Below are 21,838 nucleotides of genomic sequence, written 5' to 3' on the forward strand. Positions count from 1 at the left end.
TGAAGTACTTTGATGATTTTATAATTCTATATAAGGGATCAGTACAGTCCCTGTCATTGCAGAAGTTCAACCTTAAAAGTGAATCTTTAATAACTGCTATGTCTGGAGCACAAGAATTTCAGGCGCATAATTTTCTTCTCAGAACTGAAGGAAGGAGTTAAGATATGGTACCTTTTCAATACATCTCCAAAAATAAGTTATTTAGCTCCTAAATTAGAGTTTAACTTAGGAAAAGAACATGATGTATTGTGGGAGAAGCTTTTATAAGAGACTATTTCAGATGCTTTATATCATTGCTACATAAAGTGCTGATTTGTAATTTAGCGTGAAATATGATAAATACTGATCTGCAATAGGTGTCTGACAAATTGCTGCTGATCTTTGATGCTAACCAATGAGGAAGAAAGGTGAAAGAAAGATTGGAGCCGTTCCGAGACTTCAAGAATGAAGTCCTGGAAAAAGTATAGAAGAGCCAAGTGAAGAAAGAGTTGAGGTTTCTTAAAGACGCTCTGGAGCAGTGGAGCAACCAAAAAGGCTTAAGATTTAAGAGTAGATGACAAAGTCTTCTCTACACTCTAGAATTACATTGTTGTAAAATGAGTTGTTTTGGTTGAAGCATTGCATGCTGCAACAGTGTACTGAATTCACATTAACCATTTAGGGTTAAATATATACAACTCACTACACCCACTCAAAGCATTCCTTGCCAATATTTGATGGTCAGTGGATTCTTGAATCCATCCTACAATCTATGGAAGTTTCTTAGAAGAGTTGCATGCTGTCTCTGATATCATTTTTTGTTGGTATGTATTCACAATTTTGCTGTGCTTCGGTGGATACTTCACATCTCCTTTTGTACACATTAATGCTGGAATTGTGTTTTAAGAGTCATGGGCTACACCTTGACATTCATATTGTAGAAATTGTGCAGAATATCTTCCTACACTGCTGGATTGACTTGATCCTTGAGGCCTGGAGCATGTTGGGTCAAGTATGATCACCTATTGGTAGCTGCTCTGGATGAGGTAAGAAACACCATGTTTAATCACTCACAGTATTTTAATTCTTTGATCATTTAATACATTTAAGACTGATTTCTTGTTGTTCTGGATATTTTGCTGACTTCAGAGTATTTTAGGATTAACAGTGCAAAATAATTAGTGTCTGTGACAAAGAGTTAATGGTGAGGTCAGGGAGGGAGTGGTTCTGTGAAAAAATGTGTTCTTAATGGTGCAGGTGTGCCTCTGTCTTTATAATATTTTCTGTGAGAATTTATTCTGGTGCTTAGTTGCTGTTCAGTTTCACCTGCATAGTTGCCATGAGAGCATGTAGTGCAGGGGTTTTTAAGCTTTTTTAAGGAGTGTACCTCTTCTTGGTACACTTCTGGCAGATTGGGGCAGGGGTGGCAGCAGTTGGACACAGAGTAGGGAAGGTTACACATGTCAGCAGCCACCACATGCAAGCTCCCTCCCCCACAATGTCCGGCTGACTGGGCAGTGCCTGTGCGATGCACAGAGGGGAGCTGCTGCCCCTGCTCCCCACCCCCGCACCTTGCCGGCCCTTCTCCTGGGAGGCAGAGACACAGGGTGGTGGGTGGAAGCGCTCCATCCCCACCCACCCACATGTACCCCCTAGCCCCTTTCCAAGTGCCTGTGGGGGTATGTGTACCTGTGGTTGACAACCTCTGATGTAGTGCATTGGATCAGGTACATCACATTTTGGGAAAGGCATTTGTAGGAACCATAATTTTGTTATGGGGCTGTTGACTGTAGTGGCAGGGAGATGTGTTGACAGGCTAAGCATTTCTTGTTAAGGCAAGACTGTGTTGCACTTGATGTCTGTTAGGCAGTGGGGAGTTTGCTTATCATGATGAGTTGGATAAGGTTATAGGACTATTTGAAAGCTAGGAGAAGAGGGACTGGGAATATTTCTCTCAAGGTCTGACATTTCTTGAGTATAGGCTGTAGTAGTTTGATGATTCTTCTGATTGGTTCAGGCATCCCTCTCTGACCTCACCATTGTCCTACACAAGGCGCCTTTAAAAGGTGAACTTGGGAATGAAAATTCACAAACTGACGGGACATTAAGAAGCAAGGATTTAACACTGATATTGGTTTTATGACCCACTGGGCTCATCTACATGAGATGGTACCTGCACAGTAGCCTAATTCTACTGCGCATTAACATGCAGGGCAAAAACCATGCTAATACACTAATGCACAGTAATATTAGGCTACTGCTCAGTTAGCATCACTAAAAAGCTGTGCACCAGCACTACTGCGCAGTATCGCCAGTTACTCTGCATTGATTTAGTACTTGGTTATACAGTAACTACAGTGCATTAATGAACATGTAGATACACCCACTGTCCATTACGTGACTCAGGGAAGGTGAGGATAATCCTCCTCCCTTTTGATAAGCCTTGCTCTCACAGTAATCATCTTCTTTCTTTCACTAATTATCTGTCTGCTATCCCTGGCAATTCCTCTCTCCCCATTCCTACTAGTGTTTTTACTATGCTTTGCTTAACTTGCACTGGTCAGACCTGATGAAGAATGTCTTGCATTCGAAAACTTGACTTAGTTGCTTTAAATAGTCTTTTAATCTGAAACCTGGCAAATGACAATTAAAGAGCCATATTAAGAGGAAAAATATCTCTTCAGTTTTTTTCTTCATGATATTTTTTTGTCTGTACAAGACTGAACCTAAACTTGCCTGGCATTTTGTTAGTTATATTGTTAGCTTTATTTCAACAATTCTTGGAAATTTTTTTTTCATTTTGTATATTTATTTAACATTGCTAATCTTCTTACCAAATCATTCCCAATTGGAATAAGGTTGAAAGACAACTGCATCATTTCCTGTATACTTACACTGCTGGATATTTGGGTGTTTTCAGGAGGCTTTTATTCATTTTTAAAAGATATCCAAGTTATTGACAAAAGAGCTTTATTTAAACGAACTATGTAATCTTTAACAGTGATCCATGGAACAGATTTGACAATAAAAAAATATCTCATTACCTAAGAGCTTTGTATATGGTACTGGTGTAAGTTGGTAGTTGAGTAGTTTAAAGAAAGATAAATATTAACTGGATTTAGCTAATAAATCTGCCATTCTTTTGGTGCCCAGATCTGTAGAGTTGTTGTAATTGTCATTGTTTGAGTTGTAACAATGAATGGAACTGATAAGGCTTATGTCATCTACATAGAACGCAGCATTCACATTGCACTATTGAATTAATATGACACACACATTGCGTCTTCTGATATAAGATTAACATCATTTGAAAATAGAGAAAATGTAGATTTAGGACTAGCACACTATTATTTCATGTTTGCAATCTGCTTGGACCAGAAAATCATAGTAGATAACTAGTAGTGGCAGTAACGTAGTAGTTAACATTAATTATGAAAATAATAGTGTCAATACATTTCTTTTTCATTTTATTTATATTTTTTCATAGCTTGATGATTGATGTTAATAGGATTATTGCATAATTACAAAATTATATTAGGTGGAATCTATTAAATCAAATTATCCTGTTAGTTGCACCAATGAGAGTTTGTACAAGCACCAAATGAATAAAGTCAGTTAGGGCATCCCAGATCCATGTTGTCATAAAATTATTTAGCCAAGCATCCTTATCACCTGATAATATCAAGACCATAGTCTTTCATAACTTCTTAAATTATATACTTATGGATTAAACTATCACTCCTAACTAACAAAAGTACCAAATAAAGTCCTATTTCTTCCTTTCTTTCTTCTTCTTCTTCTTCTTCTTCTCATAAGTGGATATTATTAATGTTGCAAAGTCAAACACTCAGAAATTAGCAAATACCAGTATTGAGATAGGCAGTAAATTCTCTAGATTTCAAGTGCTTCACTAATACAAATTAATTTATTTTCACACAACTCATATGAGATGACAGGGTTGATATTACCCCTGTTCTACAGCTGTGGAATAGGAGCACAGAAGACTAGGTCCACAAAGGGATTTTGGCTTAGATTTCAGCACCTAACACTTCAATTACTTAAAGCCTAGTGGAATCCAGAGCCTTGATCTAGACACTTAATCTTCCACTACAGTAAATGGCAAGAATTAGTGCCTTCAACATGGGGAAAAAAGAAGACTTGTCTTGAATTCGAGTACAACCCAGGGAGATGGTTGCTGTGGCTCTAGCTCCTACCCAAGGGAGACCATGTGGTGCCAGGGCAGGCGGAAAAGTAGAGGGATCATGTAGTGGGCTGGGGGACTGTGTGGGAGATTGCACAGAAGCGGGGGAGCTGCAGCAGCTCTGGCTCCGGCTCCAGCTCCAGCTTCAGCTCTGGCTTTGGTTCTGGCTCTGGCTTTGGCTGCTGCAACCACCCCTGTCTGGCTGGGGTGGCAGACACCAGGAGGAGGCAAGTGGTAACAGATTCAAGTGAACAGGTGGCAGGGGAGCAGGTACTGCGGGGCATAGTCTCTTGGAAGGGGGAAGTAGGTAGGGGGTGGTTGTGGGAAGCAAGGGGCAAGGGAAAAGCTGCCTGCCCCTCTGCCACTATTTTTCCCACTGCAGTAGTGGAAGGGATACATTTAAGAGAATGTCCAATAGTTAGATATAATACATGGAAAATTATAACACATTTTAAATTTTCCACATATAGAATCTTAAATTTGAAGTTGCCTTGGATTTGGATGAATTCAGTAATTATTTATACAAAATGGTGTGGTTTTAGACTTTGAAACCTAATGTGGCAGTTAGGTACCCAAGACCCTTTGTGGATCTAGCCCAGATAAATTAATGTTCTTCTGGTCCTTGATGTCACTGCTTGCTTGTGGCTTCCTTTAGTAAATATATTGCTGCCTATTTAGGTAAACTTTTATCTTCTTGGTCTTGCATTCTAATGTGATATTACTTTGACAGTTGGTCTTCAAGGATGTTTGCATGACCTGCTATTTACTAAGTTGTTTCTCTTTGCCTGTAGCTTTTCAGAGGTATCACACAGTAACATCAGCTGTACATAAAGTCTTAGCCTCCTATGTGTCCTATGTGTTTGCCACCTATCTGTGCTGTGCTAGTGTTTTGTATTGCCAATGTACCTGTTCATTTTGAGACCTATGACAATGACAAACATCAGCCTTAGTTGTGAACAAGAATTCCAAAGTAGTGTATATGTTCTTCTAGACTTTTTCATTGTGTGTTCATCAGGACTGTGAGCATGTTGTGGTCATTTATTATTATTTGCCATAAAACTTTTTTCTCTCTCTAAAGAAAGTTCAGCATACTCCTCAAATTGGTGTTTTTGAATGTCATACTGGGTTGGTGGTATGGATCTTTGACATGACTGAATGGCATTCTGGTTCCCAAACTTGACAAATGAATGTTTTTTCTCTCTGTCATATTTGAAGAATTTACTTTGTGGGATTTGTCTGTTTTCCCCCCATAACTGATTCTCAGATTCTGTGGCAAATTTCAATAGAACTATAATTTTATAAATAAAACAAAAGCAATAGTGCAACCCAGTTGTATGTTTCCAGAATCAAATCAATAATGGTTGGGTTTTTTCACAAAGTATCGGCAAGATGTCTGAGAAGCAGTTCAGAGATTACTGAACCATGTGAGTTCATTTAACATCAAGGAAGAGTGTCCATTCTTCACTCTCCTTCACCAAGGTGATTGAGGAAATGGATCCCACTGGTTACTACCCCTTTTGATGGAGATGGGTCATGCTCTAGAACAATGGTTCCCATACCAACCTTTTCCACTCTAGGAACAAGTCAGCCAGTTAAAGCATTGTAGATCAGCATAAACTGCCAATTTATTTAAACTCCCTCATTTCCATTCATTCTCTTTCTTTCTTCCTTTCTTTCTGGAGGTAGCAGCAGCCTTGCTCTGTGTCTCTGCACCTCACTGCTGCCACTTCAAAAGTGGTGCCCACCACCATGTGCCTTGCTACCTGGCCTGCCCAGCTGTGGGAAGCACCTGCAGTGGGCACTGCTTTCAAGTGGCAGCAGCAAGGCGCAGAAACACAGAGCAGAAGCTGAGCCCAGCTCACAGCTGCAGCCTGCCCTTGCCTGTGCAAAGATCGGGGGACCACGTATCCCCACCGCTTGGCTGCCTGATGCCGTGCCTCTGGAGGAGCCGCTGGGGTTTTCCTGGGAACAACACAGGGTGGGGCAGGGCGAGTGCGGGGGTCCCGGGGCTCCATCCCCTCCAGCCTGGCAGTGCAGCTGAGCCTGGCTCTGCTCCGGGCCCTGGCGTTGGGCCCCCTGTCCGGTGAGGGGAGGCAGCCAGGGCCAGGGTGGGGAAGGAGCCAGGATGGGATGCAGCTGGGGCTAGGGCTGGTGCGGCCGGGAGGCAGCTGGGGCAGGTGCTGGAGCCAGGAGGTGGCCAAGGCAGCTGGGGCCAGGGCCAGTGCGGCTGGAGCCAGGAGGCAGCCAGGGCCAGGGCTGGGAGGTGACTGGAGCAGCACAGCACCAGGCAATGCTGCTCCCTACCTTGGTCCTTTGCCCTCCCGGCTCAGACATTCCCATGGGGGGGGTCATGTGTGTTTCCAACCACTTGATGTCGCCAGCTTCACGTCGAGCCGCTTGCCACCTCCTCCCCCCCCCCCCCCCCCCCAGCTGCTGACATTGCCACTGCTTCTTCAGGGCAGGGGGCCCCAAAACTATTTCTTGCAGGGTGGGCTGCCCTGCTTGTGCCCCAGCCAGCCAGGTCAGCATCTACACGTATGTTGCTGTGCGCTAAAGAACTCTGCCGTAGCAGTATTTACAAGTAATAACCTGCAGCATAGTTAGGTTCCTGAGGCCTAATAGGGCCACACATGTAGACACTGAGACTTTACTGGGGAGCTAATTGGGCAGCTCCACAGTAAATGTCTCCTGTAGATGCGCCCTCTGTGACTCTTACCTTACCTTCCTCCTCCTCTTGCCTTTTTTACTTTTTTTTTTTAAACTTTCATTTTCTAGTGTTCTCCCCATTCTCACCCCCAGCTGCTGACCCAGACAGCTTGGGACCTCTTGTGTTAACCCTTTCTCTGCCAGAATGGCCAATTCTAATAGGCAGTCATAGTCTGTGAAGGAATCTTCAAATCCCCAAGAGCCCACAGTCTGAAATTCCTCATCCCTGGCTGTGCTGGAGTGGAGGAATGCATCCTGGGAATTGGGAACTTGGTGGGCTACAATACCATCAGGTACGTCTCCTGAGTTAACACAATACCCATTATTTTCTTGAGCTCCCCAAACCATGTCAGCAAGGAGGCAGAGCAGCATGTAACAATTAACCACAAAGCCTTTGGACAATTCATCCACAAGTGTCAGGCTGTCCAATATCTCCTTTTTTCTGTTATGAGAAACTGGCTGAGGACTTTGCTCATTTTGGTAAGATTATGACCCCCATTCATAGAATCTCACTGTCATCTTTAAAGCCCCTGTCCATCCCCTGTCCTTCAGAAGGCAGGTCTTTATGATCCTGAAGGGTGGAGCTAAGTCCTTGAGAACCACCTTGTAATACATGCTAGGTGAGCATATCTCCACGAAAGAGATGACATGCTTTCACTACAGTAATCCTACTCACATACCTGGCCAGTGTCTGGTGCGGAAGCAGGCAATAACAGGAACAGCTGAATCCATGCACAGAGAAGAGAGGATAACCCCCCAACACCCTGCCAAGCCCAGGGGAGGAATGGAACAGAGGAATTCAGCCTTCACCCCAATCCTTCTTGGGTGACTGCCACCAGGGGGCAAGACTCTAAGGCTAAGTACAGACAGTCAAAAAACCTGAGGCTGACTCAATTCAATCTTCACAAGTTAGCTGAAGCTGCATAGATTGACTGTATAATCAAGTGAACAGACATTCACTTTTGATTCTGGAAATGTAGCCACATGCCTGCAGTGGCCCAGGCCATAAGCCAGGGCATGCTAGAGCATGCCTTCCAACTCAGCCTGCACAAACAGCTTAGACCAAGGTTAGCCTGCCCACCCTGTGAGGCAGTTTGCGGGGCAGGTGGAAAGCATCCTAGGACAGTGGTTTTCAACCTTCCAGTGGGTACTTCTCCTGGTGGGTACCCCATTCCAGATGTGGAGTTGTGGGGGGGGGCGGAACATGAAACGGCAGCAGCGCAGCGGCGGCACACGGTGCTGTGCAGTGGCAATGGTGGCACTTCCCAAGTACCCCTGCTTCTCTGTGCTGCCGCTGCTTACCCCCTGGGGCCTTCCCAAGTACCCCCAAGGTTATGCGTACACCCAGTTGACAACCCCTGTCCTAGGATGTTGGGGGACTGTGAGTTAACTTGAATGCGGAGGGACTATGGGACAGAATTTCAGTAAACTGATTTAACCTAAACCAGTTAAGTCTTATACTACATCCATCCAAGTTTATCTTAAACCAGTTTTGGCCATTTTGAAAGCAACTTATGTTCAAGGAACTTCTGTTTTGTTACAGATTTGAACTGGTTTCTGATCACTTATACCGGCTTATGTGTAATTTCTGTCCCTAGCCTAAACCACCCCACATCTCCCATGCATGAGAAATCCTAATTTTTACTTCTGGGACTGGAACTCAAAAGAGTGAATCTCAAAACCTGCTTTGGCCATCCTAACATCCTCCCAGAACCTTTTCACTGCCCCTGAGGTAGATGATGCTGGAGATCTGAGATCCCACTTCTTACTGAGATGTCTGACGCTTTCCCACCATCACAGGCCAGACACCAAGCAGAGGCTGGTTCTGTAGCCCAAGAAGCTATGAAGGAAACCACCAGATCCGGACTCCCACCTCAACTGTCTGAGTGTGGAACCAGTGAGATGGAGGTTGAGTTTTCTGTGCTTGGCACCAGGAGCATGGATAGAAAGTGCCCCCAAGAGTTGGAAGAGACTCCAACCCAGGAAAATGTGTCCCTAAGAGAGCTGGGGTTGACAGAAACCTCAGAAAACCCACTGAGGACCCAAGGGTCCTAGTGGGAAGGTGACTCCCTCTGAGCCTCATTGATTTCCTTCCTCCCATGGCTCCAGACCCTCCCCCCTCACAGCCAAGCATTGAAGTGGAGCGAGCCCTAGAACTGGGGGAGGGTGAGATGCAGGGATAAGCCCATGGAATCCTTGATGTATCATTGAAACCTTGATATATCTGATAGTCTCCCCCCTCAGGGAGAGGAGACACTCCATGGGGGATGGACATTCCTTACAAGAAGGCCACCAGCTATCAAATGCATCCTTCAGGAATGCATTCAGAAGAGGTCATCATTAGTTTCTCTGATGAGACCAAGGGTCCAAAAAGGGTTGAGAACCACATAACCAAATGGTTCCCTGGCTGTGGCTGTGAGATTTTTCTAGTCTCCACCCAAAGTGAGGCAAAACAGCTGCAAATGAGGAGGCAACTAGCTACATAAGCTAACAAAGAAAATGGCAAAACTCTGTGTCCAGGAAACCAAGGCTGACAAGCATCCTCAACAGTGCTACTTGGCAGTAGTGAATAAGCCCCATACTTCCTACAGGTGATTTCAGGGGCTACTATAGGCAACCCATGGCCTTTCCTTCCTTCTTGCTTTTTCCTCTTCGCTTGTTCTGTCTCTCCCTCAAATCCTTCACAATGCTCACTCAAACGTGAAGGGGTGCTGAAAATTGAGCAGCTCTCTTAGAACCGAGAATGATTAGATTTGATCTTATTACAAGACACACACACAGACCAGGCAGACTGGAACACCACCTGGAGGGGAAGGACCTTTCTCAGCCATGGCGCCAGCTCCACAATGGGATTTTCAGTCCTGTTCTTGCAGACACTGAAGTCAGATTCAGAAGTTGTCCCTGGGCACCTGCTATACATCCAAGCCACTTCAGACAGGATCACCTCATCCTAATAAACATCTTTGTGCCCAGTGCTGAGTGGGTGAGAGTATGCTTTTTCAAGACACTGGAATCTCCTACAGACAGTAAGAGGTTCACAAGTCCTTGAGAACCACCCTGTAATTAATGCTAGGTGAGCATCTCTACACAGAAGATACCACATGCTTTCACTACAGTAATCCCACTCGCCTACTTGGCCAGTGTTTGGTGGGGAATAAGGCTGCAGCAGAGACAAGCCAGTCCATGCAAAGAGAGGATAAACTGACCCCAAATGCAAGTGAGGAATGGAGCAGGGGAACTGAGCCTTTCCCCTGGTATGCTACACTTTCTAGGAGAAGCTGGACCAAAATGGATCAGAACCCCATCCATTCTTTGCTTGGCAGCTACAGGCCACCCAACACATGGCAGGCCTAATGTGCCACCCTGTTTGGTGTCACCTCCATCTTAGCATGAGCCAATAAACCTTGGCAAAGGTGACTGCTGATGCACTCCATTTCTCACCTGGATCAGCTGGATCAGCTTTACATTACTGAACACCACTTGTCCCTGCTTTGCTATAGCCATATTGTTCTGTCAGGACTCTCAGACCACAATGTGAACTACTGTTTCCCACTTCACTGATCCATGCATCCTGTTGGTGCCTAAACATCCATTTCCTGCAGTATGCCCACTTTCAGGACTGCCTGCTTCTGGCACATCTTGATGGCATCAAGAAGTGGCTTTCCCTGCTGAAAGGAGTAGTATATTTTGGGGAGGGTAAAAATCAGGATTTCTTCTAAACATACACAGATAAAATAACACAAGATCTCCACTACGGTATGCAAGGCTCAAGAGGGACATTGCGGAGCTCAAGGTGGTTCTGAGGGATGCTGGTAATTATGCAGGGCTATGTGACGGAACAGGGTGCACAGCGCTCTCACATTCTAAAAAAAGCCCTTGAGAGAGCTGGTGGATGGCATAACCCAGGGCATATGAATTCAGACCTGTTTCCAGGAACTGTCTAAAGCTGATGCTTCAACCCATTTTTACTTCAGCCCGAAGAAAAGGTGTTCAAAGTGGAATGTATTGTCTGCCTTAAAACCCTATTGTGCTAGGTGTTCATGGACCCTGCTGCCAGATTCAGAAGCACACCATTACATTCTACACAGAACTATTCATGGCCACCCATGTCTACCCAGAGGCCATTCAACACTGGGCTGAGGGCCTCCCCAAGTTTTCTACATCAGAGACTACAAGCTCAAGCAAGAGCTATCTTTGGCAAAGCTGATTGCTGCCATTGAAGGTCAGAGAAACCACTAGTTCTCAATGGATTCCCCATCAAATACTATAAAACCCTTTGTCCCTCTTCATCCTGGACCTGCTAGGCATTTTTCAGGAGAGCACTGGAGGCGAGATCCTGATGGTCAGCTGCCAGTGAACAGTCCTCACCTTGATGTCCAAGAAGGGGGGTGACATTCAGGACTGAAAACTCAGATCTCTCCTGCATACTGATTACAAAATTCTGGCCAACTAGCTCAAAATATTCATGGCCTCAGTTCTGGGCCCTGAGCAAAGCTATTGGCTACCTGGCAGAATATCCTGTTTCTGCTGCATGATTTTCTGGCATTTGTGGAGCATTTTGGTCTGAACCTGCTTTTTTATCTTTTCCCTCTGGATGGAAAGAAAGCTTTTGGTTGAGTTGGCCATGACATCTTATTTCCGACTCTGGAGGCCTTTGGCTTTGGGCCTCCTTCATCTCTACCATCCAGATCCTGTACTGGGACATCTTGCCTCCAGGAGGTGAATGGAGCACTGTGTACCCCATCCCTAGCATGCAAAGGTATCCAGCAGGGCTGCCTTGTCTCCAGAAAGCTCTATGTTCTAGCCATAGAGCCACTTTTGTATTAGCTGTGATGTTGCCTGACAGCACTCGCCTTCCAACTGATCTCAGCCCCAGCTTCCACCACCCAGTTAAGGTGACAATGTACACTGACAACATGATTGTAACATCAAGCCCCTGATGGACTGTAAGCATACCCCCTCAGCCTGTGTCAACTAAGCCAAAAGCAACATGTTTGTGCTGGGCACCCAAGCCAGTGCTCAGTCCGCATACCTGCTTTGGGGGCCTGTCCTGGAGCTGTGATGGCTTAAAGTCCTGGGTGTCTTCCCAGGCTTCCCAGCCTATCTGTGAAGTCTTCAGTTAGGAGGTCAAGGCACAGCTTCAAGGGTAGCCCTGCTCAGCCTGTCTTATTGTGGCTGGTTGCTGTTACTTTGTGGCACAAGCGTGCTGTTTTGGACCCTGCTGAAAAATGACCAATGACCTTGCTAAATAAGCTCCAGAAACCCCTCATGCACTTCTTTTGGGAAGGGTGCCACTGGCTACTGTGGGCAGATAGCAGTGTGGCCATCTTTTGAGCACCTGACGAGCAGTGTGGCCACCTTTCTCCTTGCAACCCATCAGCATCTGCTTTTTGCTGGAGGAGTCATCTGCTGGTAATGACAGGCTTTTGTGTTCCCATGCTGCGTGGAGGACCTCAGCCTTGATTGGGAGCTTTTCCTCTTTGATCCTGATCACCTCATCTGAGATGCCCTCCTACAATTCTATCTTAACTTCTTCCTGGTGTGGTGGGCCTCCTACATGAAACCCCAGGCCAGGTATCTGAGATATCCAGAGATCCTGCAGGAGTTCCTATTCCACAACATGGCTTTCAGGCAGAAGCACTGAGACTTGGTGTTAGAAGCCTTGGCACCTCCTTGGTCCAGTTACATACCATCATTGGTTCACCTCCTTGACCCAAACCTGTCCACCTAGCTCCTAGCTAAAGCACTGGCCACCTGCCGGGGCCTACACTCCACCCAATTTGCTTCACAACTTTTGGCTGAAGTGGAAGCCTCCCTTCTCCTGGATACTGATACTGCCCTAGAGAACCACCTCCATACATAACAAGCTCTCCCCACTGGGAGCTCTCTGGACTTACCATCTTTGTCATTGCTTGTCACTCTGACCAGGGATGGTGATAAGAGTGGAGGACCTGGTATACTACTATCCAGTGCCATGCCTTACAAAAGGTGTGGTCTTGTGTCTCTACACCACATTTAACCATTTTGTTACACATACTTGTGCTCATTTATTGTACTTTGCAAGATCATTTATTGAACATGTGCCTTCAAGCATCAGGCACTGCAACAGGTGTTGCATAGTCTGAGGCTCTGTGCCACAGTTGCAGGTAGTTGAACCAGTGGTATAGCCCCACTTCTTCATTAGTTCCTTGGAATGTCCAACTCTGGTGTTTAGGCAATTAAGACATTTCCACCTTTGCCGTGGTTCATCAGCCCCCGATGGTAAGGAATCAACCACTGGAATGTCCCTTTTTTATTGTCAGGTATCTTTTTCAGCCTCTCGTTCCATCTCTGTAGTTGTGCCTCCTTGGGTGTGGCATTGAGAGCCTGGGTGCTGGTGAGGAAGCTCCTGTGTGACTTCAGTCATTTGCATGCTGTAGGATGGTTGTACAGCAGGTGTCTTACATGTTCAGTTTGTTGCAGTCATTCTATCCTGCTGGCCACTGCTCCTCTGGTGTCAGGCAGAGTGATGCCAGCAACAGGTGCATACTGTTTAGGCTGGTCAGCAGCTATCATTCAGAATGGGGTCAAGATCTCACCCATGCAGTGCATACATATTCAGCAGAAGAGAAGCTGAGAGCCAGAGCAGTAGTTCAGATGGTTGAGGGACTATTTCCCCATTTTGAGTTGGTGAGCTTATATAAGATGTTGTTACATGTGGTGGCATCTCCTTGAGGAAGTCTAGGAAGGCATTGTACAGGTGGGCATTCAAGGTGTTATATCCATATTCTATCTACCCACCTCAACATGACCTGGAGGCAGTACCTAGCTGCAGCAGTTCCAGAGCAAGGCTTCCTTGCCTGGTGCACCCCATACAAGTTGCCCATTGCCAAGAGTACTAGTTACCTTTAGTAGTGCCTGCTGAATGGTGCCCTGGTCATTGGCACCTTTTTCTACCACTTAGGCTAGGTATGGGTGACTGCCTTCCCCTTCTGTGAATAGGAGGAGGTAGAGGATATGCTCTTCCTTAACTGCTCCTGGCTTCAACTACTCTGCTGCCTCCAGGGAGGAACTACTCAAAGAGGCGTGGATGGGTGGGAGGAGGCCTGTCTAGGAGGAAGAAGAGTTGGAGATCTATCTTATGTTTCCTCGGCTTTATAGAGAGAATTTTAATTTCTGGGACCAGGAAGCATTCCACCACTTTCCTTATCATGCCTTGTATGATGTGCATCTCCTAAGCTTCTTCTCTACCTCCCTTCTCTTATCCTTCATTCTCACTCTCTTCTCTTTGTACTGGGGCAAGCCTTTCCATTAGTAATCACATGTCTGTTTGTTATTTTGCTTTCCTATTTGATAAAGAGAATATCTTTAAAAAAAACACAAACCAAAACATTGATTTTCAACGTTGTCAACTCCTTATAATTAGTAACCCATTTTTTTGGTTCAGGTTTCAGTAGATAGGACTAATTATGGTTCTGTTTTTTTTTCCAGTTCAAGTAAAAGAATTCAAGTAAAAGAATAGCTTGAACTGATTATCTGGACCCAGTTTGATTCCAGTTCAACTCACTGGTCCCCTCTGCTAGGTCATCAACAGGAACTAATTAACAGTCTCTCTCCCCCCTCCCCCCAGAGTTGCACTAATATTATTGATGATACTAGTATATAAACAAGGAATTAAACAAACATAGAGCCATATGCTTCTCTCTGCTGTGAGGCACAGAGGGGAATAACAACAAAAGAAGAGTAAAATGGGGCAGTAAAGCCCCAAAACAGCAGAATGAAGAAAGCAGCTCCTCCACAGCCTAATTTCCTCTCCCCAGGAGCTTACAAAAGTGCACCTCCAACAAAACCATAGGGTTACAGCTTCCTTGTTTGTAGGTTGAGGGCAGGGAGTAGCCAGTCACTCCAGGATTCTTCCCTCCCAGCAAAGTAGAAATCTGCATGGAAGTTAATGTTCCTCCTTGCGGCATTAATTTCTACTCGATGCCTGCACCAGCCCCCACTATTCCCTTGAGGGGGGTTATTTTACAGACAGGGAGCAGAGCCAATGCCACAGCCTCAGCAGAACAACATTGTGTGGTAGGTACTGCTGGGGGACTGGAGCTTGTTTTCCCCAATGCTTCTTAGGGGCTGGAGGATGTTCTGCTTTTTCTTTTGGCAGTCTGCTCCTACACCCCTAGCCCCTTAGGCAAGCATTTGTCAGAAATGAGATGACTATCTTGCATAGCCCTAGGTTCACAGTCTGTGGGTTATAGTACAAGAAAGGGCATTATCTTCTATAGTCATATTCAGTTCAATGTATTTAGAAATACATAAGAAAAAACATTTGTCCGACTCAAAAGGATACATATATAAGTACATTTATTTTCATACTTTTCAAGGGCTATCACAAACCATAAGAAATAATAAGAAAATCATAATAATAATGACATCATGCCTTTAGCTTGGAAATGCCTAACTGTGCCAGGTTCAACAGCCATGGGAAGGTTAAAGGCTATTTGTCTTATGACCCTGCAGAAATTTCTGGAAAATATGGCCTATTTCTAGAGGTAAAGAGGAAAGGGCATAAACCTCTAGTTTGAGCCTGGATTTGTTTTGATTTGGTGTTACTCATAAATTTCCTATTTAACTGAAAAAAATCAAATAAGGCCCTGAAACCAGCTGAGACTTAGCATTGATTCTTCTTGGACTGGAAAGTCACCTAGGTCTCTGGTACACATTCATTTACTGGCACGTTGGGATCAGAAGTCAGATCCCAAACATGCCATTACTACTTGCCAATGTAGGGGGAGACCAGGACTGTGAGCCTGGGCTCCCCCTGCACCAGCAAGTTGAAATCTGGGTGCCCAGCCCCACATGCAGGACTGATAGCCTGGCCCAGACAACTCTCGAATCAGACATGAGTTCTAGGGGCTGATTCCAGATCTTCATGCAGTCCTGGCCTTGGGACCAACAATCAGCTGATTGTCAGCCCTGGCCACATGTTAAATTTAAGACACTACACAAACCAGACATAAAGATGTTCTATGTTAGATGTGGAACATTTTTATGGCTCATTGTGATTTTATGATAAATTGAGAGCATATCTGCCCATGCCATGATTAACACATTAATTATGGCATAAATTATAACACATAAAAAGGTTCCTTGGTATAAACTGATAAGATTGAATGAAATTTAGATAACAAGTAGTTATTTAAGTTTGAGACACATTTTCCAAATAAACACATATTAAGTCCATATGATAATTTCTGAATTATAATGTTATTTATATTATAGCTGACTCTAGGGGGGGTTGTACACACCACAAAATTTGCCTTTAAAGTGGCTTAAATGCCCTTTTGCACTGCTTTAATGGCATTGCTGTTTACACTGTCAGTGGCCTATTGCATGTTAATGGCACTGCTGTTTACACTGTCAGCAGTGTATTGCATGTTAAATAACTTTGGGATGTAGCAAAATAAAAACACATTGGAGGTGTTTTAATTTGCTACCCTACAGCCGCAGAGGGAAGCACTGGGCCCCGTGCAGCTCAGGGGTTGTGCAGGCAGCCCATGCAGGCAGGCTTCCCTGAAAAGAAAAAAAAAAAAAAAGCAGTGAGCCTGATCTTTTTTTTCCCCTCCCTGGAGCCTGTCTTCCTGCCTGCGCTGCACAGGGGCTTGGTGCTTCCCCCCATGGCTGTGGTGCCCCCCAGGATTGCCCAGGCCAGGTGCCTGCAGGCAAGTGCCACCTGGGGGGGTACCACTGCCACTGCAGAGGGAAGCACCAGCACCCCCCGCTGTAGTTCAGAGACCACTCAGCCCATCGGCAGCTCCCCCTCCCCTCTACCCCTGCCCTGCCAGAGAAGCAGGTAAGGATCAGGCCCAACACGTGTATATGCCATGGGGGTTTACTTTGGTTTAATTTGAAGCAGTGTTTTTAATAAACTACCGCTTCAATTTAGGGAGAATTAAACCAAAGTAAACCCCCATGGCATGTACAAGCAGCCTAGAAGGCCACATTGAATTGAGGCCCCATTGAGATGGGCCCAGTACAAATGCCTAGTTGCATACAGTCCTTGCCTCTTATTAAAGACAAGAAAAATGGATATAATGAAAATACCATGATAGGGAGTCAATGAGCATAATGTGGCAGCAAGAGGAACAAACTTGCAATTTGAAAGTTTTTCATTATTTAAAAGCAGAAATGCAGTTAATAGCTTTTTATTAACAGTATTTCTGCTTAATATTTACAGTGCACATTCTGCCATGAGCAGGGGGTTGGACTGGATGACATCTGGAAGTCTCTTCAGCCCTATTTTTTATCATTCTGTGCTGTGATGAATTATTCTTAACCGGTATAACTTCAAAGTTTGAAGGATTTCGTTTGATTTGAATAAGCCAGACTTTGGATATACAAACATATTTGATCTGTTTCTTTCTGACTCCCCTCACAATCTTGAAACAAATCCTTTTGCATTTTTCCTCAGCATCCATTTTCCCACCAGAGTAAACTATGACTTCCCATGAGCAAGAGAACTATGATAATCCACAGTGGAGTATCTTCCCTTGGACATTTTCTCTGTTGACCTGAAGCCACACTTTTTAAAAATATTGTATATTGTGTTGTTTCTTCACTCAAAGCCCCAGAGACCCTCAAATCTTCTGAGATTTGAAAATATAAGTTAAAACAGCAGAGAAATACATGCCACAGACACTCAGAGAAGGAATTCAGAAAAAAGCCTACTGGTGTTCAAAAAGGGAGCAGTGATATTCCGATTACTTTATTCATATTGTAAAACGTGTTCCTATTTGGTTTCAGATTGTGGCTGAGATTGGGGCAGATTTTTGTATTTTTCTAAACTGGTTTGCTTAACTATTTTTTGTTTTTACTATTGTTGATGCATAGATGCCATTCACATAGATCAAATTCAAATAAATATGTAAATTGTGATGTAAAAGATTAGTTATATCAGGGGTAGGCAAAGTCCGGCCTGCAGGCTGAATTGGGCCTGCAGTTGACTCCATTTCCCAGCAGCCTCTGCCTGCATTGCTGCACCCAGTTTCCAGGAAGACTCCAGCAGCAGCAGGGCTATAAAAGCACAGGGCCAGGGTTTCCTTGGAGACTGGCCCCAGCAGCACTGGCAGGGTGTGCAGCTGGGTGATGAGCTGCCCCGTGGCTGGGATCTTGTGGCGGTGACAAGTGTGGTCTGGAGCCAGGGCAGAGCTGTGATCCACTGGGACGTGCAGGCAGCAAATTGCAGGTCTGCCCTGACTCCTTGACCGTGCTTTCACCGCCACAAAATCCTGGCCCTGGAGTAGCTCCCTGCCCAGCCACTCAGCCTGCCAGCACTGCAGGGGCTGGTCTCCATGGAAACCCTAGCCCTGCACTGTCATGGGGTCTCCATGGAATCCAGCTGCATCAACATGGGCAGGGGCTGCTGGGAAATGGAGTCCAGCCACCAGCCAGATCTGCCATTTTGCCCACTCCTAAATTATGATTGTCTGGCTTAATTTATAAAGATGCCTACTAGTTCGGCTTTCATAGACGCTTATATGAGTTGTGAAAGCTCAGCACCTCTGAAAATCAGACCATTAATTTTGAAAATACTCATTAATTACTCTCTAGATTCTAGTAGCTCATTTGGCATTACTAAAATCTATGTTCTTTTGAAAAGTGGCTGTTTCACCTGACACAATAGGCTGGCTCCTAAAAAGCAGTTATTTCTTATCATGTACAGGCTTCTTTATTACTGGCCCAATTACTGACCTGTAGCATTGACCTTAATGAATTGTAACATTTCCAAAGGAACAGTATAATCTATTGTGTTAATCTGGTTGACAGGCATACTCATGAAGGCTATGTGCTAACAATAGCTATGAAATTTTTATTGAAATAATTAGCATGCTTGAACACAAAAGCATGCTTCTAAACAAATTAATTTAGTTGGTTTTAATTTGTATTTTCCAGATCACCCAAAGGCACTAGCCCAGATTATGGACAAATGTTGGCAGAATGTCAATTTAAGAAACAAACCAAGTTTCAATTATAAGCGTACACAGGTGTCTTCAGCCACATTTTGTATTGGTAGATTTTCAAATTGTCTTAATAGATTTTGCTTCTAGACTGAGACCTGCGGTGCCAAGTTTATCTGAGTTATAAATGCTTAAAAATGATGAAAGTACTGACAGAGGCTTAACAACAGTGTGTGAGAATGCTGCTGCTATATTAAATAATAAACTGTAAAAGCATATTAAATAAACATTTCTGATTTGAATAATTTCAGATGCAGTGATCAATACAGTTCCAATGATCTCCAATATTCTTTTTCATATAAAAAACCTTTTGAAAAAAATAGTGTCACTTTTCAGCTGCTGCATTCATTGTAATTTAGTGCTGTTGGATGCTTTCATGTCACATGGTTATAGCTAGGTAGATTAATAGGTAGTTCTATCTGGAAATTTCTTTCCTGTTATTGTTCTCCCTCAGCAGTTGATGGCTAAGTTAATTCTCTTTAGTTTTGTCATGCTCTAAAGCACACATTGCCAAGCTATGATAAGCTTTACAAGGGGAAAAAAAGCCATGATGTCCATCAAAGTCTTAAACTTGCATTTTAAACTTTGGCCTGACCTGATGTGCCATTCAAAAAGCTTCAAAAGATTATTTTTTTAAGAAAGGTTCAATATGTCCCGAGGCTATCGGTTTTGAGTTAAACTGGGTGAAGTAGAAATATTTTACTCATCAGCTTTGCAGTCACAGAGTTTGCCTCAGCTAGAACAAAACTGCTGAGGCATTTAGAGAAAATTAACCCCCCATCCTAGCAGCCAGATGTGACTGGTTTCTGATGAATGCACATGAGTGGGCTGAAAAATCAAGAGACTGTGAAATTCCTGTCAGGTCCGTACAGTGCAGAATGGGCTATTGACTGCTTTCTATATTTCCCTCCATCATTCTTCTTGAACACTGCCATTAATTTCCTCTCCTACTCTGACTTGTTTTGTTGGGTTTTTTTGCCTTTCCCCCTTTTAGCTCTCCGTGCTGCAGAGCAGGATGCATAGGGCATTGGTGGAGTACTTCAAACAGCGAGGCCTCTATAGCCAGGCTGGGCTGGCGAAGTTCCAGGCAGCCTCTCATGAGAATGCTCAGAAAATATTAGCTGTGCAGGTAGGTGATTGCAGGGAAGTAGGAAAGATCATTCCGATCTAGATTGAAAAGCAAATGATGGGTAGTGTGATGAAGCATTAAAACCATATCCCATCAGAGTTTTATAAATTTTTAACCTCTTTAATAAACTGGAATTGCATGAAGGATGAATTCAGTAAGTTAGCACATATACCATGCATAGTTTAAAAAAAAAAAAAGATCAGATTTATTTCTCACAAACCTTTGAAAAGATTATTATAAATACATTGGATATAAACATTTGAAAAATATAAAGATATTTTTACTGCAGTTCAGCTGTTTTTGAAAATGTTATCGTGTACTGTTTTGTGCAAATACTATCACCATGGCAAACATTATTGTCAATTTCATTTTATTTGTATTACATTTCTTTAGCATAAGTCTGTTGCTTTAGGTAAAGAGCCACACCTTCATAATTAGGTTATGTGATCACTTTCCCTTTATCTGGTAATAAACAACAAGGTTTGAGCTACAACGTTTACCAATGGTTTCAAGATACCTACAGTGTTTAACAGTTTGGGGTTTTTCCCACTTTATGTTTATATTTTCTGGGGAAAATAGTGTGTAATATGGTTAAACGGTCTGTTCTTTTTATCTCATACAGTGGTATGTTGTTAATATTTCTATAAAGCCACTCCTTTCAATCTCTTCCCATAGTTAATGGCCATAACCAGATGGCATTTTTGAAAGGTTTTTAAAAGGCTTGAGTGAAACATTTCTTCAGCCTTGTTCTTTCCAAAAAAGTTATGTAGCTGATACCTCCTTAATGCAGCATAGTTGTATAAATTTTAACTTGTATTTTCAACCATCAAGCTCTGCTGTACAATCATTAGGATACCACATTTGTATTACATTTTAATATTTATACAGTTCTACTTCATAGTTAATATTAGCATGAACAAGATAAAAACTATCTTGAAAAAAAACTTCTAGGGCTCCTTTAAATTGCATCATTTTGGGGATCCATTTTCAGAACCTTCACTGAGGATTTCTATTTAAGTCATGGTTTTTCTTATATGCATCCAAATGCATCCTGTTGTTATTGAAGATTTTGAAAATCCAAAACAAATTAACAGAAAGAAGAAAAGGAAAAAGGAATTTAAAAATAAAAATAGAATGAGGTTTTCCATTCTTCTTGTAATTTAAAATGCTTCATTAATTTTTATGAGGTATTTGGTCAGTGTTTCTTTATTTTTGTCAAATACAAATATTATACTAAGACAAATAAGCAGTGGATTATACTTAAAAACATATTTAAAATTTGACAAACTAAATGTATCCTTTTGAATGTCACATGGTATAGCTGTGATCAGTTTTGATCCCTTTTGTGTTTAACTTCTCTAACAGTGAATAAAGGAAAGATATTAGTATTCAGTTAATGAATAATAAGTTACATAGAAGCCACAGGTGCCAATTGGTTTCTGCGCATATGAATCTCTAAGTTAGCCCCACGCTATGTAATATTTTAATGACAGTTGTATGAACGTAACCTGTAACTGTATTTTTATGTCAATGATTAGTCTATGTTGAAATGAATGAGCTTTCTGGAAGTCCTTTGTTCTGGCAAAAAAATTGTTTGCATTCAATATAAATTGCCTTGAATAACTGAAATAACTAGAAGTAGACATAACTAAAAGCAGCTAAAACAACCCCCCAGACATAAACCTCTGTAACACTGGGGATGCTCATATTTATACTTTGAAGCTCAAAATATCTTTGAAGACAACATTTTAGTCAGAAGAATTTATGTCTCCATCTGCTGGTGTTAAAAGTTCTCTGACATGGATCCTGTAACTCCACTATTCCTTATAT

General features: G+C 43.3%; 1 protein-coding gene across 1 annotated transcript in view; it reads left to right on the plus strand.

Moving 5' to 3' along the window:
• CCDC178 (coiled-coil domain containing 178) overlaps window positions 1–21,838 on the plus strand; it is a 387,761-nt gene that overhangs the window by 329,615 nt on the left and 36,308 nt on the right. The window contains exon 20 of the mRNA XM_025210410.1: window positions 19,874–20,008. Coding sequence (XP_025066195.1) covers window positions 19,874–20,008 — 135 coding nt within the window. The remainder of the gene's footprint in view (window positions 1–19,873; window positions 20,009–21,838) is intronic.

Source organism: Alligator sinensis, unplaced genomic scaffold, assembly GCF_000455745.1.
Source record: "Alligator sinensis unplaced genomic scaffold, ASM45574v1 scaffold88_1, whole genome shotgun sequence".
Taxonomy (NCBI): Eukaryota; Metazoa; Chordata; order Crocodylia; family Alligatoridae; genus Alligator; species Alligator sinensis.